The sequence below is a fragment of the Bison bison genome, unplaced genomic scaffold, assembly GCF_000754665.1.
Source record: "Bison bison bison isolate TAMUID 2011002044 unplaced genomic scaffold, Bison_UMD1.0 scf7180017864499, whole genome shotgun sequence".
Lineage (NCBI taxonomy): Eukaryota > Metazoa > Chordata > Mammalia > Artiodactyla > Bovidae > Bison > Bison bison.
The window spans coordinates 9,697,022-9,716,993 of record NW_011495058.1 but is presented as its reverse complement, the minus strand read 5'-3'; the positions used below and the strand labels follow the sequence as shown (position 1 = coordinate 9,716,993).

Here is a 19,972-nt window from a genome sequence, read left to right as displayed (position 1 = left end):
CAATTACACAAGGAGGCAAGATCTCAGAGGGCCATCAATACCACATGAAGGAGCTCAGACCTTAGCAGATGAGGAAAACCAGACCTGAGTTGCAGAACTGATATTTTCCACAGAGCATTCTGGCAACTAGGTGGCAAAAGAGTTAAAAGCAAATAAAATGATAATAATAATGAATAAGAGGTACATGAGTACAGGGAGGAGAAGTGGAAGACCTCAGCAAGGGCAGGGATGGTGAGAAAACCAGCAGGACTCAGGGAATGACTGGGTGGAAACGGAGAGTCAGCTTTGCCTTAGGTGCTGCCACCAAATGGGGCAGAGAAACCAAAAGAACAAACGCAAGGGAAGGAAGAGGAAAAAAAAAAATGAGTTCACTATGCACATGGTGAGTTACATGCAAAAATAGAACCGAAGGTACAGCTGTGTAAGCGGCCATTAAATAAACAAGCACACTAATCTAGGGAGGGTCAGGGGGGAAGTGGCCACAGATATCATGAAATTAAACCAAGAAAAGTAAGTATTTAGAAAACAAGTGACCAATGGACCAAATCTTGGGAGTGGAAACAGTGACAGACTTTATTTTGGGGGGCTCCAAAATCACTGCAGATGGTGACTGCAGCCATGAAATTAAAAGACACTTGTTTCTTGGAAGGAAAGATACAACCAACCTAGACAGCATACTAAAAAGCAAAGACGTTATTTGCCAACAAAGGTCTGTCTAGTCAAAGCTATGGTTTTTCCAGTCCAGCCATGGGAGAGCTGGACTATAAAGAAAGCTGAGTGCTGAAGAATTGATGCTTTTAAACTGTGGTGTTGGAAAAGACCCTTGAGAGTCCCTTGGACTGCAAGGAGATCCAACCAGTCCATCCTAAAGGAGATCAGTCCAGAATGTTCATTGGAAGGACTGATGTTGAAGCTGAAACTCCAATACTTTGGCCATCTGATGCAAAGAACTGACTCATTGGAAAAGACCCTGATGCTGGGAAAGATTGAAGAAGGGAGTAGAAGGGGATGACAGAGGATGAGATGGTTGGATGGCATCACTGACTCAATGGACATGAATTTGAGTAAACTCTGGGAATTGGTGACGGACATGGAGGCCTGGAGTGCTGCAATCCACGGGGTCGAAAAGAGTCGGACATCACTGAGCAACTGAACTGAACTAAGAAACAACAGTTAGAATCCAGACTTGGAACGACGGACTGGTTCCAAATAGGAAAAGGAGTATGTCAAGCCTGTATACTGTCACCCTGTTTATTTAACTTATACGCAGAGTACATCATGAGAAATGCTGGGCTGGATGAAGCACAAGATGAAATCAAGACTGCAGGGAGAAATATCAATAAGCTAAGATATGCAGATGATACCACCCTAATAGCAGAAAGTGAAGAGGAACTAAAGGGTCTCTTGATGAAAGTGAAAGAGGAGAGTGAAAAAGCTGTCTTGAAACTCAGCATTCAAAATATGAAGATCATGGCATATTGTCTCATCAGTCCATGGCAAATAGATGGGGAAACAATGGAAACAGTGACAGACTTTATTTTCTTAGGCTCCAAAATCACTGCAGACGGTAACTGTAGCCATTAAATTAAAAGGCGCTGGCTTCCTGGAAGAAAAGCTATGACAAACCTCAACAGTGTATTAAAAAGCAGAGACATTACTTTGCTGACAAAGGTCCATCTAGTCAAAGCTATGGCTTTTCCAGTAGTCATGTACGGATGTGAGAGTTCGACCATAAAGAAAGCTGAGCGCCAAAGAATTGATGCTTTTGAACTGTGGTGTTGGAGAAGAATCTTGTGGGTCCCTTGGACTGAAAGGATATCCAACCAGTCAATCCTAAAGGCAATCAGTCCTGAATATTCACTGGAAGGACTGATGTTGAAGCTGAAGCTCCAATACTTTGGCCCCCTGACGTGAAGAGCTGACTCATTGGAAAAGACCCTGATGCTGAGCAAGACTGAAGGCAGGAGAAGGGGACGACAGAGGATGAGATGGTTGGATAGTGTCACTGACTCGATGAAGGTGAGTTTGACCAAGCTCTGGGAGCTCTGATGGACAGGGAAGCCTGGTGTGCTGCAGTCCATGAGGTCGCAAAGAATCAGACACGACAGAGCGACTGAACTCAGCTGAACTGATCCCCAGTTCATCAATCACAGCCTTATCATGATGAAGGGACTTGAGTAACTTAATGAAGCTATGAACCACACTATGCAGGGCCACAGAAGATGGATGGGTCATAGGGAAGAGTTCTGACAAAGCGTGCTCCACTGGAAGAGGAAATCACAACCCACCCCAGTATTCTTGCTCCAAGAACCCCATGAACAGCGTGAAAAAGCAAAAAGATATGACAATGGAAGATGAGCCCCCCAGCCTTTGTGTGGATCACAACAAATTGTGGAAAATTCTTCAAGAGATGGGAATACCAGACCATCACACCTGCCTGAGAAACCTGTATGTGGATCAAGAAGCAACAGTTAGAATGGACATGGAACAATGGACTGGTTCAAACTCGGAAAGGAGTATGTCAAGGTTCTATATTGTCACCCTGCTTATTTAACTCATATGCAAGGTACACCATGCAAAATGCCGGGCTGAATGAATCACAAGCTGCAATCAAGATTGCTGGGAGAAATATCAGTAACCTCAGATATGCATATGATACCACTCTAATGACAGAAAGGGAAGAGGAACTAAGGAGCCTCTTGATGAGGGTGAAAAGACCAGATTGAAAAGCAGGCTTAAAACTCAACATTCAAAAATCTAAGATCACAGCATCCAATCCCATCACTTCATGGCAAACAGAAGGGGAAAAAGTGGAAGCGGTGACATATTTTACTTTCCTAGGCCCCAAAGTAACTGCAGATGGTGACTGCAGCCATGAAATTAAAAGACACTTGTTCTTTTGAAGGGAAGTTATGACAAACCTAGACAGCATATTAAAAAGCAAAGACATCACTTTGATGAAAAAGGTCTGTATAATCAAAGTTACAGTTTTGCCAGTAGTCATGTATGGATATGAGAGCTGGACCATAAAGAAGGACGTGGCCTAATCACTAATTCGTGTCCAACCCTTGCAAATCAATGGACTGTAGCCCACCAGGCTCCTCTGTCCATGGAATTTTCCAGGCAAGAATACTGGAGTAGGTTGCCATTTCCTTCTCCACAGGATCTTCTCGAGGTGGATTTTTTATTGACTGAGCTACCAGCTCCCAAGAATTGATGCTTTTGAACTGTGGTGCTGAAGAAGACTCTTCAGAGTCTTTTGAACAACAAGGAGATCAAACCAGTCAATACTAAAGGAAATAAACCCTGAATATTCTTCACTGTATAGTGAATACTCTTTACTGAAAGTCCTTCACTGGAAGAACTGGGATGCTGAATCTGAAGCACCAATACTTTGGCCATCTGATGTGAAGAGCACACTCATTGGGAAAAAGATCCTGATGCTGGAAAAGACTGAAGACAAAAGAAAAAGGGGGTGGCAGAGGATGAGATGGTTAGAGAGCATCACTGACTCAATGGACCTGAATTTGAGCAAACTCTGGGAGACAGTAAAGGACAGAGGAGCCTGGCTTGCTACAGTCCATGGGGTCGCAAAAAGTCATACATGACTCAGTGACTGTACAACAAAAGCATGAAATATCAAAAATGGGCTCATTTACAGAATCAGAAAGTAGATCAGTGGTTACATGGGGCTAGAGTTGTCTGTTCCATGATTCAGCATGGATCACTAGGAGAGAAGGGATGAAATGAAGTGAATGACAGATGTGGCCAAAAAGGACCATAAGCGGGAGGGGAAGGATGAGCTGGGCAAACAGCCAGAAACTGAGGCTGATCATGCTGGATAGCTTCCATTCTCTTAAAGAAACAGAAATGACATCATCGTCTGAGTGAAGGGATGGTGGCCGAAAAGGCGGATTGGGGATGAAGGAGCTGAAGATGGACAAATAAATACCAGCCCTTTAAGTGGCATGTACACCTCGAACGCAAGGTGTACCAGCACATTGCGGGTGACCTTGTTCTTAAAGCACTGACTTTAAGCTGAGAGCTTAGCTGGGGCGGTGGGGCTGAGGCGGGTGGTGGGGGTGCGTCCTTGAGAGCAGGGCCATTAGAGAATTGAATCTGCTGGTAAACTTAAGTTAGAATGGCTGACCACTTGACAGAGACAGAAAAGAAGAAGAATGGATTAGAGATCAGGGCTCCATCAAGTCACAAAACAGGGTTAGTGGGAAGATGAACACAAAAGCTTGAAGGATAAAAAGATTAAGAATGTTGCCCAAAATATCTTCAAGTTCCAGGGACAGACATAAAGCCTCCAGAATGTGGCCTTAAGGGTAGAGAGATGAAAAGGGCTGAAGGAGAGGGTTCTGGAAAAACGAGACAGAAAACACAGGTCCTGTTGGCATGCTGAAAGCAGGAATCTATTTACAAGAGAATGAAATGTGTAATAAAGGGGAACTGGGTAGAGGTAAGGAGATAGATGAGGCAATACTGCTAGAAAGAAGGGGATAAACCAGGAGGTGGATCAGAGCCCGGTGCCCGCCTTCAGTGGAGGTACCAAGGCTCACTCATACAGCTCATGGGGAAAAGGGAGCAATGATGACAGTGCCTTGCTTCTAATATTCCAATTATGTCCTGGATTGTTCTGGTCTATAATGGGATAAGGGTCCTGTATAGTACTTAGTCTGGACTTAAAAAGTTGGTGGGGGGCTTTTCTATAATGAAGACTGAGATGTGGAATATATTTATTCATTCATATAATACATAAAAAATCATCTGGGGCCTTTCTATTGATTCCTAAGGCCTCCAATGTAATCTCTTCTACTCTTACAAAAGCAATGAGCTCCAGAATATTTCTCATCTCAACATTTTCCTGCTCTACCATGTAAGATCTGAGGAATTAAGTACCAGAGTTTCTGAGAATCACTTGCTACAGATCTTTCACAACCATCATCCTCTTCTATTTGATACACTATGGTGTATCAACTATTTGTTACAGTGTGGTGATACACTATTTGATACATGGATGGTGTGTGTGTACAAATACATCAATATAATATCTCTGGTTGTTGTTTCAGTTTTTCACTGGTGAGAAAGAAGAGAGGAAGAGTGGCAGGGAGACACAATTACTGTGAAAAACCACCACCCAAAGCACCAGACCTCAAAGTATCAGCAAACATACAACAGAAACGAGTTACAGAAGCATCTTCTACAGGCCACCGTACCTTGTCATGGACCGTCATGCAGCTAGCAGCATCCTTCTGAAGGATTTCAGTTACCCCATTGGAGAGCCTTTCGTACTTCAGTTTGGGCTCCTCTTCACTCTCTTCTTCCTGCATGGAAAACAGAGATGGCAGCCCTCAAGGACATATTTGAAAGAGTCAAAGACTCAAAACACACTCTGTAAGGTGGAACCAGAGGTGGTTCCCTCAATGACTGTCAACAACCACAACTACAGTGCTAAGGGTTAAGATTCTCATGTTTCATTTTTCCAACTGGCCTATCAACTGCTACAACTTCAATGGCAGAATAAATCTGAAAGCTGAAAAGAGGACTACATGTACCTTCTGTTGACAGTAATCAACTTCAGCATATCAAAAAAATACAAAACTGTCTGTCCCACTATTCGGACAAAAGCCAATAAAAGGTGCATAGACAAAATACTTGTCAATGTGCCCTCATGGACATAAAACACAGCAATGAGACAGGAATACAATAAACTTCCAAAAGACTAGAATTCTGTATTTCAAGATTGCAAGCATTTTTGTCAGATTTGAGAATATCCCGTTTTACTTAGAAAAATTATAAAAATTAAAATGAAAGAAAATCAGAAATTTTATATAAAGCCAAGTATATACTTACTCTTCAGATAAAAATATTTTAATATTAATTTTAAGTAACTGAGAAACCATGAGTGGATATTATTACTTAGTTTATGTTACAATATGCACTGTTGACTCTCATCTGAATAAACCTACTTATACATTAAAATGTTCTTAATCTTCTATACATGTTATTACTAACTTTAGATGTTCAATTTTACTGTTGATATAGCATCATAAGACATGCTTAATCTTCAGAGTTACAAAGTTCGGAATCTAGATTGTCTATAAAGGCCAGGAATTAATAAATCAAGATTACTTATAAAAATTATGACAATGATTCAGAAAAATATTTATTTTACTGCATCAATATACAATGAGAAGGAAATATGCATATAGTGATAACTGTGGTAGAATAAAACTGGCCAAAAGAGTAGTCCACAAAAACAGTTTACTCATCATTTCCTTCAAAAATAATTGTGTGGTCCTCACCTTCCAGCTAACATTTGGGTAGTTTGAGGTACATCAACGGTCCCACCCAGAATACCTAGGAATGTTTAATGAAATATAGAGCAATATCAGTCTAAGGCATCAATTAAAGTGCTACCGAGGCAGTCTGAACTAGAAGTGTGATTCCAAGGTGGTGGAGAAACTACGGAGAGGCCAGCTGGCATTCTATAGTCATTTTCTTCCTGGAGACATTTATCAACAGGAGGCTGAGACTCTGCCTGGATAGATGGCCACGCTTGGAAGTGTGGAAAACAGCAAACCTTCTGGGCTTTCTTGGTGGCTCAGATAGTAAAGAATCTGCCTGCAATGCAGGAGACCTAGGTTCAAGCCCTGCCTGGGTCAGGAAGATCCCACTCCAGTATTCTTGCCTTCAGAATTCCATGGATAGAAGAGCCTGGCGGGCGGCAGTCCATGGGGTTGTAAAGAGTCTGATAAGATCGAGTGACTAACACTTTCACTTTCTGGTACTTATGGGGACTAGAGGCTTGATGGGTGGAAGAGAGAGGCAAAGAAGGGAGTTTGTTACACAGCCACTTTTCCCCAAAAGAAAACTGCTAATTTCCAAAACTACATAAAGCAGGAGACAAAAACGCTTGCCTCAAAAATGCAAACTCACTGCCTTGACATGTTAGGAAGAAAATTAGATGAGGTCCTGGTGAACACCAAAGCCTCTCATCTGGAACTCCTGGTCCCCAGGACACAAACACAAAGAGCTTCCCAAAACTTCTGTCTATAGCTTTGCCTCAGTTTACTCCCTGCCTGGAGTAAGGTACACAACCCCAACCTATCTGTCCAGTAAGGGAAAGGGTGGCTCCTTAGAGAAAGAATACTTTTGGGCTTCTACAATTCTTCACCTACAGTACTAAGAATTCAATTAAAAAAAACTACCAGGTGTGCCACAAGACAGGACCAAATGACTAAACATCAAGGAGAAAAAAACTGTGTTAAACAAAACAAAAACACAGACCCCTGGATGACCTAGATACTGGATTTAGCAGAAAAGGACCTTAATGTAATTATGTTAATTATTATAAAGTATGTTTTTTTAAAAAGATGAATGAAATACATAAAAAGATTTCAACACAAAACTTCAATCTGTAAAAAAAAAAAATCAAAAGATAGTTTTAGAACTGAAAAATATAACTGAAATTAAGAACTCAATATTATAGTTCAACAGAAGATTAGCAAAGCAGAAGACAGGATTAGTAAAATGGAAAACAGGTCAAAAGATATCCAAAGGGAAGCTCAGGGAAGGAAAATGGACGGAAAATACAGAAAAATTATGTGCGATTTGTCGGACACAGTGAAAAGGGTCTAACATTTTTCAATATAGTCCCACAAGGATAAGGAAAATAGAAAAATGGGAAGGAGGAGGGATAGGAAGACTACTTACAGAGGTAACAACTGAGAATTTTCCAAAACTCATAAGACATCAACCCATAAGATCAAGAAACTTTGCAAACTGAAGCAACATAAGTATGAAGAAAATCACATCTAGGCACATCACAGTAAAAAGAAAATTACATAAAAGAAAAATGACTTGTAGACTGTTAAGTACTGGACTTCTTAAAGATTATAATACTGATCAACAATCACACACAGACTATGAACTCAGATGCCTACAGAAATCTTTATCCTTGGGGCAAAGACCTACTTCACATGGAAAGGCGCTCATTTCTAGATAAACTGAAAGAATGAGATATGTCAACCATTATGCTATAGACTTAACACTAGATATCCCATTTCATCCTGACTTAAAAAAAAAAAAAGATTATGGTGAGTTAAATATCATTATCCCATTTTACAGATATTTCAGTAAAAACTGATGATCAGAAATTTTAGGTAATGTCATTAAGATACACAGTGGATAGAAAGCAAAGCTAAAATTCAAATTCAGTTATGAATGCTCTAACATCAATGCCTCATTTAATATACTACCCCAAACTCCTAGGAAAATTATACTACAAATCACAATAGACACCTCCAAGATTTTTATGCCTACAAAAAACTACAACTGTGATCAACAGGAAACGTGTCAGATGTCTTTATTTAGCAGGTACATTAGTTACAGATAGATGGATATTATTCCAACATTTACTGACTTAATACAACAATACTGCTGTTCAGTCACTAAGTCATGGTCTGACTCTTTTGTGACCCCATAGACTATAGGTCTGCCAGGCTCCTCTGTCTGTGGGCTTTCCTAGGCAAGAATACTAGAGTGGGTTACCATTTCCTTCTCCAGGGGATCTTCCTGACCCAGGGATCAAACCTCTGTCTCCTGCACTGGCAGGTTCTTTACCACTGAACCACTTGGGAAGCCCTAAAACAACAGTAAATCTGTGCTATTTAATGGAGTTCCGGTGGGTAAACAATATACAAGTGGCTTCACTGGGTGCCTGAGATTCAAGATCTCTTCTGGGGTTGAAGGCAAGGTGTGAGCTGGGCATCTGAAGACCTGACTGGGGTTAGAGTAATGATTTCCCAGATGGCTCACTCAAATGGGTGGCAAGTTGGCACTGGGTGTTGACAAGAGGCTTCAGTCGCTGTTCTTCTGGACTTCTCCAAAGGGCTGCATCAATGTCCTTAGGATATGGCAAAGGAGACTTCCCCCACAGTGAGTGGTGCAAGAGAATGCACAGTGGAAGCCCTAAGGTTATATACGACCTAGCTTCAGAGGTCACATGCTGTCGCTGCCACAGTATTCCTGTATGTTGATCATACAGACCAGCCATGATTCAATGGGAGGGGAGGACACGAAGGCAGGAATAATAAGAGGTGAGAATCACCTGGGGGCATCATGCAGACTAGCTACAAGAGGAGTAATAAAATTTTAAGAGCAATAAACCTAGTTTAATAAAAAAATCAATATTCCATGTCTACTGATGAACTGTCTTAAATTTTCTTCTCCAAGTATACACAAACTACTAGTTGTTTATTTAGTAAAAGGGTGGTAAAACCAGAGATGGTCTACCTACTAACTTTTTAAGAATAACTCCAAGAACTAAAAGCCACAGAAGGAAGTAGTATGTGCATGGTTCCTTAAAAGCCCTACCTTTCTTTAAAAACGAACTAACAATAATCACCTCAACCCAATGAGTTGTTGCATGTCCAAATAGGATCTGTTGTTAAAATATCAAATAGCTAATTAACCCAGTCTTAAAAAAAATCTAGAAATAGGAAAATTACAAAAAGCAACTAATAAATACTTCTACTTATATATCTAATACAAGCGAGAAAGAGAAATCATTACAAAGTTAACACTAAATGTAGCCAAGGCATGATGTGTGCATTCTGAAGTAAATGTGTTAAATACAAATTGAATCCTGAATGTTAGTCTTTATAATAAGATGCCACATGTTGTTCAAGTCTGGACATCAAATGTGCATCCAATGTGAAAAGTTAATTCTAGCCTCTGGACTATTTTGCATAAAAGCACTCAACCACGGACCATTAGATAACGTTACTGTAAATAAGGTTTGCCTGTCTTATTCATAAGTGGAAACTAAATAATTTCTCTCACATAAGTATACAAAAATAAATACTTTCACAGCACAGCTCACTGAAGCATTCGTGCTAGGCTTCAAAAACCATAAATAAAATGAAAACTCCAATATTAGGCACTTGATGTAGCATTTCATGCTTTTCTGACAGGTATCTTTTATGTTAAGTTAAAAGCAGGCTAAAGGTGAATTTTTTAAGGTGTTTTCTGCCTGCTGTAAACAAAGAAAATGGAAAGTGATTCAAAAATACAATTCGCAGAGGTTATTCTACTGCTGCAGACTTTATATCACATTTTAAATAAAAAACATTTTAAAAATCAGGTAGATTTAATATAGAGTTTCACTGTAAAAAAAAAAATTAAACAGAAAAAAAAAGACTTTCATGCAATTTGAACTTCCACAGAAAACAACTCAGTGTTAATAAAAATCAAATCAATAATTTTTGTTAAATTTTAATAATCTTGCAAGCCTACAAATAAAACCATCAATAGTCTGAGTTGAGATGACAGTTAACTGCGTTTCTATGACAACCCAGAGGCACAGTACAAGTCCTGACTTGCAGTTAAGTGAAGGTATGAACAGAGTGACATTTACTCATACAAGAAAATCTGAAGCTTTTCTTTAAAAAGAATCAATTCTCAAATAACATGGACTTTCACTAAGTGGATAACACTTTTAATTAAAGACAAGTCCTTTAGATCATCCTGTAGGATTCTAAAACATCTGAAAATAAATTTCTTATCATGGTCATTTTTACTGAGTTTTGAACCGAAAGTGAAAAAGTCGCTTTTGGGACAACAGACTAAGGTAATTACAGATTTCTGTCTCAAAAACTATTTAACAGTTTGTTACTAACACCACAGAGTCAATGTACATAGAGAAAATCCCATCACCTAACTTAGAATTATATAACCAACAAGAATATCATACTTTTCATCTGATAATTTAAATTTTCTGTACAAGAAAAAACTGGCATTTATAACCAATTTTTCATCCTGCTTTAACACTAACCACATCTTTCACACATCAGTATATTTTATGTACAATGTGACAGTCTAAATGAAGACCCGAATTTTACTTAAAAAAAAAAAATGTGTCATATGAATTCAGCGGTTAACAGAAAGATCATTATATTTTCTACAGCTTTTATGAATCTAGAACTCAAAATTTTATTTCTGGTTATCAGTTCTTTGTTAAAATACAGTTTTGTCTTGTTCCGGTTTTTATTTTTTTTCCTTTTCCCACAAAACAATAGTAGATATACAAGAAGGGTGAGATGTTATGTTTACAAAATCCAAGTTAAGCCAGTGACAAATATCACCAGTGGAGTGCTCCTAGACAATTTATAATCTCACTCTATGGAGATCCCTTCATCTCAGCTAGACTCACCAATGAGAAAGACCTCAGCTGAACCTCTAGGATTTTTAATAAGATGAATGGGTGCGTTGATCTCTTGTCATCGACTACATCTGACCAGGGGCAAATTCCTTTTAATAAATATCCAATGTTTTAAAGCTAGATAAAATAGGGAACACTAACATCCTCAAAAACAAAACAAAATTCTCATTGTCTAAAAAAAAGAGCAGCTTGAACTTCCACAGGAAAAAACCAAGTGTTAATAAAAAGCAAATCAATCATCAGCTATTGGTCTGAAGGTATAAAGGCTTTCCTCCTCTAGAACATTTTCTCGAGAATTATAATCACCATAATTGAAATTATACTGTAAGTCAATCAAAACACATAATTTGAGGTCTCAAAAAATACAACTAACAAATTTTTAAGAAATAGAACTCTGCACTACAACAGGAGTTGTATCAACTTTTTACCAACAATTAATATAGAGTCAAGAAATATATATGTTATCATGCATATACATTTATTTGAAACTGTAATGTCACCAATAAAGAACATCTCCACCTATGTCATATCATCTTAAACTTTTCTACAAAAAGAGATTTATGATGAGAAAAACTGTACAAAAAAAGAATAACTAAGATTCAAAACTTATCAAGAAATAAGGACTTTTATTGATTTTGTATTTGTGCCCTTCCCAAATGAATGCCACCTCCTTAAAAGGGCAAGTGCAACTATTAACTATTATAGGTTATAGCGCCATTACAAAAGGACGATTTTATTTACACAAAAAGATGACTGTCTGGTAGGAAAGCTGGTTTCATATATCCTTCTAAAATGTCAAAACATATCAAGAAAACTACATAAACAAGCCAAGAGAGTAACTTCTAGTTTCCATTTATAACACAAGGTATTACAGCTGCCTCAATGACCAAACTTTTTAAGAAAGTGACATGGAGATAATGGAATTCATCTACAATAAAACAACTGTGGTCAAAGCTCCCACGATGCCTTTCCATCAGACTGGTGACAGACAAGCAATTACACTCTTATATGAATGCAAATAATGCTGTTAAAGTTTTTTTACTTTCAAGCAATACTGCTATTACTGAAAACATTAATCAAAAACAAGTAGCTAAAATTAGGAGCTCATAAATGTATTCTAGATGATATAGGTCTACTTTTTCATATAGATAGAAAATTTCAATGAGCCTACTCATAGGTATATACTATATTTAAAAGCTTAAAATACATATGGTTAAATAAGTGGTTCTCAACCGGAGGTAATGTTGTTCCCCCAGTTCACTCACTTGGCAATGTCTGCGGACATTTTTGTTGTCACAACTGAGTTGGCGGAGAAGATGCTATTGATATCTAGTGGGTAGAGGGCAGGGACGAAGCTAAACATTATATAATGGATGAGACAATTTTCCAAAACAAAAAATTTTCCCTCCCCAAATGCCAATAGTGCCAAGGTCAAGAAACCCCAGGTTAAACAAATTTCACAAGATTAAATATTACACCGACCTTAAAATCTGTTTTCAAAGACGATTTGATAACAAAGGGGAAGGTTCTCAAAATGTCTTACTAGGTGAATAAGTAGGTCATAAAAACCTGCTTTGCACGATCCAAATGTTACTAAAGAAATGCATATACACACGTGGGAGGTAGATGAGAAAAACAAACATCATGGTCATCCTCCTAAGCTTTTTCTTCACATACAGACTGGGAGTGATAACAGGACTTCCATCGCAGCGTTGCTGTGACCATTACAGAAGGCAGCAATTAAAAATCACTACTGAGATGGGACTTCCCTGGCAGTCCAGTGGTTAAGACTCTGCACGTTCAATGCAAGGAGTGTGAGTTCGATCTCTGGTTGGGGAACTAAGATCCAGCATACTGCATCGGGCAGCCAAAAAGTTAAAAAAAAAAAAATTACCATGGCTACTGCCAATTTTTTTAAATTTTCTAAAATAAATAATTATTTCATTATAGAATTACTGTATTTGATACATTTTCAAGCCATTATTCAACATTCTTTCAAAAACTTTACATCTACTAAACTAAGACTTATCTCTCAAAACCACTCTCCTTCCCCTGTCAATACTTTGCCTACGGAAGTGAGAAAAAGTTGAGCCTCTAATAATTGAAGAGGTCTACTTAAGATTCACAAGATATGCAGTCTTCATAAACCCTGGTCTCTCCTTTGCCCTGTAGTATCAGAATTTCATGTTCAATTCAAGGAGGAAAAAAAAAAATAAGGTGAAGGTTTCCATGCCCTAAGCCACATACCATAAACAGGATCGACTCCCATCATTTATTTTATATTGGGAAAGCGATAAGAATATAGAGAGTGGGGGGGCTGGGGAATGAGAAAAGCAAATAAGCTTTTCATTTCCTTCCAGCCATATGGAATAACCTGACCAATCTTCAAGATATGCCATTCAGGTGGACAATTTCCGCCACTAAATCCAACATAACCCTCTTTTTCTTTCTTCCCGATATCCCTTGGTGATCACAAGATCCTTAGAAGCAGGGTTTAGGCCTATTCGTTGTTCTGAACTTCACCTAACAAAACTGTGGGTACCTAACAAAGACCAGTGAAAACACAAGTACATCGTAACAGCAGACAGAGTTTAGTGAGAAGCTTTTCAGAGACATTCTCATTTAAATTTCCACACAAGAAAATCCAAATCGTACCACAGCAGGGAATAGGAGAGATTACCTAAATTATGTACAATATTATGTAAAATATTTACAGACACAGCTGGGGGAGGGGGTAGGCAGGGGAAGGTACCAAAGAGAGTGAAACAGTAGCAAATAGGAGCAGCAGCCACAGAGGTCCCACAAATTCAATTTTCATGAAAAACTTAACACTGATTTATAATTTACAGGTTTACTGTTACATTAAAAAGTGCCACAAGTTTTGAGATTATGTTTGTTGGCAAGGAGATTAAATACCTCTCAAGCATCTTTCCTTATCCCAGGTGCAAAGAAACACCTGGCTAGCTACTCCCACACAAGCCTCTGACAGCTTTTCAAAAATTTCCATGAAGAAACAGATATAGATAAATTCCCCAAATAGCAATAAAAAATTAAGATAAGCCATTACCAAAATTAAGGAAAAGCTGATATATATGGTGAGTATGAATTTGAACTAATGACACATCTTGGCTTGTTTTCATGAAAACTTAACCTGAACAAAATGCACAAAGATGCTTTAGGCTCTCCCACCAAAGCTCAGTGGACATGAGTTTGAGCCAACTCAGGGAGACAGTGAAGGACAGGGAAGCCTGACATGCTGCAGTCTGTGGGGTCATAAAAAGTTGGACATGACTGAGCGACTGAACAACCACCAAAGCTTCATGCTCGTGACTCAGAGCCTATCCCACTCGACAGAGCAGATACCTGCCTCCCCCATTAGGGGCTGTTTTTTTCTAGACTGTGACTGCAGTTTTTGCCCACTGTTTCTCCACATCTGCACCTTCAACCCTGGCTACCATCGATTTCCACCTCCCTCCTACAGGCAGAGACTGTAAGATGCTGACACCTGAACAGCGCATTCCTGGCGGTTTGAGAGCCCCAGCTTTAAGCACTACAGGACCGAAAAAACACTGGTAGCAGGGAGGTGAGAATTTCAGGCAACCAGAGAACACAAATAAAGGTAAAAGCAAAGATGCATTAAAAAAACAGAAAACTGAATAATTAATAAGTCCAAAGTCTGCGTGTGCATGCTTAGTCACTAAGTCATGTCTGACTCTGCGACTCTGTGGTCTGTAGCCCACCAGGTAACTCTGTCCATGGGATCTCCCAGTTAAGAATACTAGAGTGGGTTGCCATTTCCTCCTCCAGGGGATCTTCCTGACTCAGGGATCAAACCCACCTCTCCTGCACTGCAGGTGGATTCTTTATTGCTAAGCCAGCACGGAAGCATAACTGTAATATCAAAACTCTTGAAGAAAAGTTTTGAAGGGAAAAAAAAGGAAAAAAAAGAAAATAGTTCAGTTATCTGAGGCATGGATGTAAATGTAAAAATTTAAAGCAGAATATCATAAAGCAAACCCTATGAAAATAAAAACAAAAATAAACAAAAGGGACCTAATGAAACTTTAAAGCTTTTGCACAGCAAAGGAAACCATAAACAAAACAGACAACCTTCAAAATGGGAGAAATATTTACAAATGAAGCAAATGACAGGGGATTAATTTCCATAAAATACAAAAAGCTCATGCAGCTCAATATAAAAAAGGAAACAACCCAATTAAAAAATAGACGTAACCTAAAGAAGACATACAGGTGGCCAACAAACACATGAAAAGATGTTCAGCATGGCTAATTATTAGAGAAAAATGCAAATGAAGACTACAATAAGGTACCACCTCATACCCATGAGAATGGCTATCATCAAAAATTCTACAGACAATAAATGTATGGAGAAAAGGGAACTCGGCTACACTGTTGGTGGGAATGTAAACTGATACAACCACTATGGAGAAAAGTATGAAGGTTCCTTAAAATACTAAGTATAGAACTATCATCTGATCCAGCAAACTCATAGCTGTCCATACATCTGGAGAAAACCATAATTCAGAAAGATACACACACCCCAATGTTCACTTCAGCACTGTTTACAATAGCCAGCCTTGGAAGCAACCTAAATGTCCATCAACTGAGGAATGGATAGAGAGGATATGGTACATATACACAATGGACTATTGGCCCTAAAAAAGGAACAAAATTGTACCATTTACACAGATTTGGATGGACCTAGAGAATGTCATACAGAGTGAAGTCAAAAAGAGAAAAATACTGTGTATTAGTGGAAATATGTGCAAACTAGAAAAATGGTATAGATGAACTTATTTGCAAAACAGAAACAGAGACACAGACATAGAGAACAAACATATTGATACCAAGGGGGAGACGGAAGTGGGATGGCTCGGGAGACTGGGGTGGACATATTAATACACACACTTCTCCACGTAAAATAGATAACTAATGAGACCCTAATGTACCTATACAGGGAACTCAATTCAATGCTCTGTGGTAACCTAAACGGGAAGGAAATTAAAGAAAAAGGATGTATGTATATGTGTGGCTGATTCACTTTGCTGCACAGCAGAAACCAACACAACATTGTAAAGCAATTATACTCCAATTTTTTTTCTTAAAGCAAACTCTATATATATTAATAGAAAACTTGGTGGTGGGTGGGCCTCACCAAATCAGTTGAAGGCATAAATAAACCCTCCCACTGAGTAAAAACATTCTTCCTAATTGCCTTCCAAGTGAGTGACTTTTTTCTTGTCTTAGGATTTGAACTGAAACATTGGCTCTTTCTGAGTGTCCCACTTGCTGACTCACCCTGAAGGTCTTGGGACTTGCCAGATCCATAATCACACATGTCAGTTCCTTACAATAAATCTTTTTCTCTCTCTCTTTCTGATCCTATTGGTCTCTCTCAGATCCTCCTGAATTCTCTCAAATTTCTCCCTCTTTTCTCCCATACCCTCCCCAGTTCCTGTTGGTCCTAAACATAGCCCATTGGTTCTGTTTCTTTAGAGAACCCTGTCTTGCCAAGACAGAGAGAGCTAGCCTGGCCTGTAGATATGCCTCAAGGGCACTTTACAAAGGCTCAGAAGACTCATGGCACAAACTCCCACTATGACACATATTTTTCAAGGAGGTATTCAAATAGAAAGCAAAAAATCTAGGAGATGTAAGAGATGAAAAAGAAGGATGATCAAAAAAATCTTGGTAGAGATTTCCCTGGAGGTCCAGTTAGTAAGATCCTGCATTTCCAATGCAGGGGGTATGGGTTCAATCCCTGATCAGGGAGCTAAGATCCCACATGCTCTGTAGTGCAGCCAAGGGGAAAAAAAAATCTTGGTAAAGTTCACTAATGTTCAGTTCAGTTTCAGTTCAGTCGCTCAGTCATGTCTGACTCTTTGAGACCCCATGAACTGCAGCACACCAGACCTCCCTGTCCATCACCAACTCCTGGAGTCCACCCAAACTCATGTCCATTGAGTCGGTGATGCCATCCAGCCATCTCATCCTCTGTCATCCCCTTCTCCTCCTGCCTTCAATCTTTCCCAGCATCAGGGTCTTTTCCAATGAGTCAGCTCTTCACATCAGGTGACCAAAGTATTGGAGTTTCAGCTTCAATATCAGTCCTTCCATTGGACACCCCAGACTGATCTCCTTTAGGATGGACTGGTTGGATCTCCTTGCAGTCCAAGGGACTCTCAATAGTCTTCTCCAACACACAGTTCAGAAGCATCAATTCTTCGGCACTCAGCTTTCTTTATAGTCCAACTCTCACATCCATACATCACTAATGTTACTTTTTAACAAAGGACAGGGGAAGAAAGGAAAGAAATCATTTAAAAACCTACTGGACTTCATAATCAAGTGACCAATCACAAAATAAGTCAAAATAAGTTTTCTTATGCCAATTCCACCATGCACAGTCCTAGAGTACTGGGCAACTTAGTTAAAACCTCAGTTACTTCATCTTTCATGAAAGGAGGAGGAGAATATGTACCTTATAGAACTGCTGTAAGAATCAAACGTATTAAATGTATGCAAAGTACAGTATCAGGTTTGTATCCAGTGAATGTCAGTTATATTACCAATATTTGTAGTATAGCCCCCAAATTTAAACTATATAATTCATATCCTCTCTTTTGAGTTTATTTCCAGATATAAAACTGAACAAACATGTCTTTTTTTTTTAACTTTAAACTTTTTATTTTGTATTAGGGTATAGTTGATTAACAATGTAGTGGCAGTTGCAGATGAATGGTGAAGTGACTCAGTCACACATATACATGTCTCCATTCTTCCCCAAATCCCCCTCCCATCCAGGCTGGCACATACCACTGAGCAGAGCTCTATGTGCTATACAATAGATCCTTGTTGGTTATCAATTTTAAATACAGCAGTGTGTACATGACCTTGCCAAAGTCCCTAACTACCCCTTCTCCCTGACAACCATTATTTTGTTTTCTAAGTCTGTCTCTTTCTTTTTTGTAAGTTCATTTGTATCATTTCTTTTAGATTCCACATTTGTATCATTTCTTCCCACATTTAAAGAATGTCACATATTTCTCCTCCTCTGTCTGACTTTAGGCAATGTAACGCTCTCTAGGTTTATCCATGTTGCTGCAAATGGCATTATTTCATTCTTTTTTAATGGCTGAGTAAACTTCCATTTTATACACACACACACACACACATATATATATATATATACACACACCACATCTTCTTTAACCATTTCTTTGTTGATGGAGATTCAGGTTCTTTCCATGTCTTGGCTATTGTAAGTAGTGCTGCAGTGAACACTGTGGTGCATGTATCTTTTTGAATCATGTTCTTCTCTAGGTATATGTCCAGGGATGGGATTGCAGTGTCATATGGTAGCTCTATTTTTAGTTTTTTAAGGAACCTCCATGTTGCTGCTGCTGCTGCTAAGTCGCTTCAATCGCGTCCAACTCTGCAACCCCATAGACAGCAGCCCACCAGGCTCTGCCGTCCCTGGGATTCTCCAGGCAAGAACACTGGAGTGGGTTGCCATTTCCTTCTCCAATGCATGAAAGTGAAAAGTGAAAGTGAAGCTGCTCAGTCGTGCCGACTCTTAGCGACCCCATGGACTACAACCTACCAGGCTCCTCTGTCCATGGGATTTTCCAGGCAAGAGTACTGGAGTGGGGTGCCATTGCCTTCTCCAGGAACCTCCATACTGTTCTCCATAGTGGCTGTACCAATTTATATTCCCACCAACAAAGTCCCTTCTCCAGCATTTGTTGTTTGTGGAATTTTTGACGACAGTCATTCTGACAGGCATGAGGTTATATCTCACTGTAGTTTTGATTTGCATTTCTCTGATATCTAGCAGTGCTGAACATCTTTTCATGTGCCTATTGGCCATCTGCATGTCCTCTTTGAAGAGATGTCTATTCAGGTCTTCTGCCCATTTTTTGAGTGGGTTGTTTGTTTTGATACTGTTACCAGTAAGAAACTGTTTATAAATTTTGAACACTAATCCCTTATCAATCACATCATTTGCAAGTGTTTTCTCCCAATCTGTGGGCTGTCTTTTCATTTGTTTATTGTTTCCTTTGCTGTGCAAAAGCTTTTAAGTAGGTCCCATTTGTTTATTTTTGTTTTTGTTTCAATTATTCAGGGAGATGGGTTGAAAAAATTTTGCAGAGATTTATGTCAGAGAGTGTTCTGCCTATGTTTTCCTTTAGAAGTTTTATAGTGTCTGGTCTCACATATAGGTCTTTAACCCATTTTGAGCTCATTTTTGTGTACGGAGTTAAAGCACAGTATCAGGTATGTATCCAGTGAATATCAGTTACTAAAAACGTTATTATTTGTATTAGTTTCCAAATTTAAACTGTATAATTCATATCCTCCCTTTTGAGTTTATTTCCAGACATAAAATTGAATAAACATAACATTTCTAATTTACCTCTTTGCTTTACACTATTTACAAAAAATGAAGATGTAACCTCAGATATGCAGATGACACCACCCTTATGGCAGAAAGTGAAGAGGAACTCAAAAGCCTCTTGATGAAAGTGAAAGTGGAGAGTGAAAAAGTTGGCTTAAAGCTCAACATTCAGAAAACGAAGATCATGGCATCCGGTCCCACCACTTCATGGGAAATAGATGGGGAAACAGTGGAAACAGTGTCAGACTTTATTTTGGGGGGCTCCAAAATCACTACAGATGGTGACTGCAGCCATGAAATTAAAAGATGCTTACTCCTTGGAA

General features: G+C 39.0%; 1 protein-coding gene across 1 annotated transcript in view; it reads right to left on the bottom strand.

Moving 5' to 3' along the window:
- Positions 1-19,972, bottom strand: part of VPS41 (vacuolar protein sorting 41 homolog (S. cerevisiae)) — a 200,589-nt gene that overhangs the window by 153,272 nt on the left and 27,345 nt on the right. Inside the window, exon 3 of the mRNA XM_010829102.1 lies at positions 5,223-5,330. Coding sequence (XP_010827404.1) covers positions 5,223-5,330 — 108 coding nt within the window. The remainder of the gene's footprint in view (positions 1-5,222; positions 5,331-19,972) is intronic.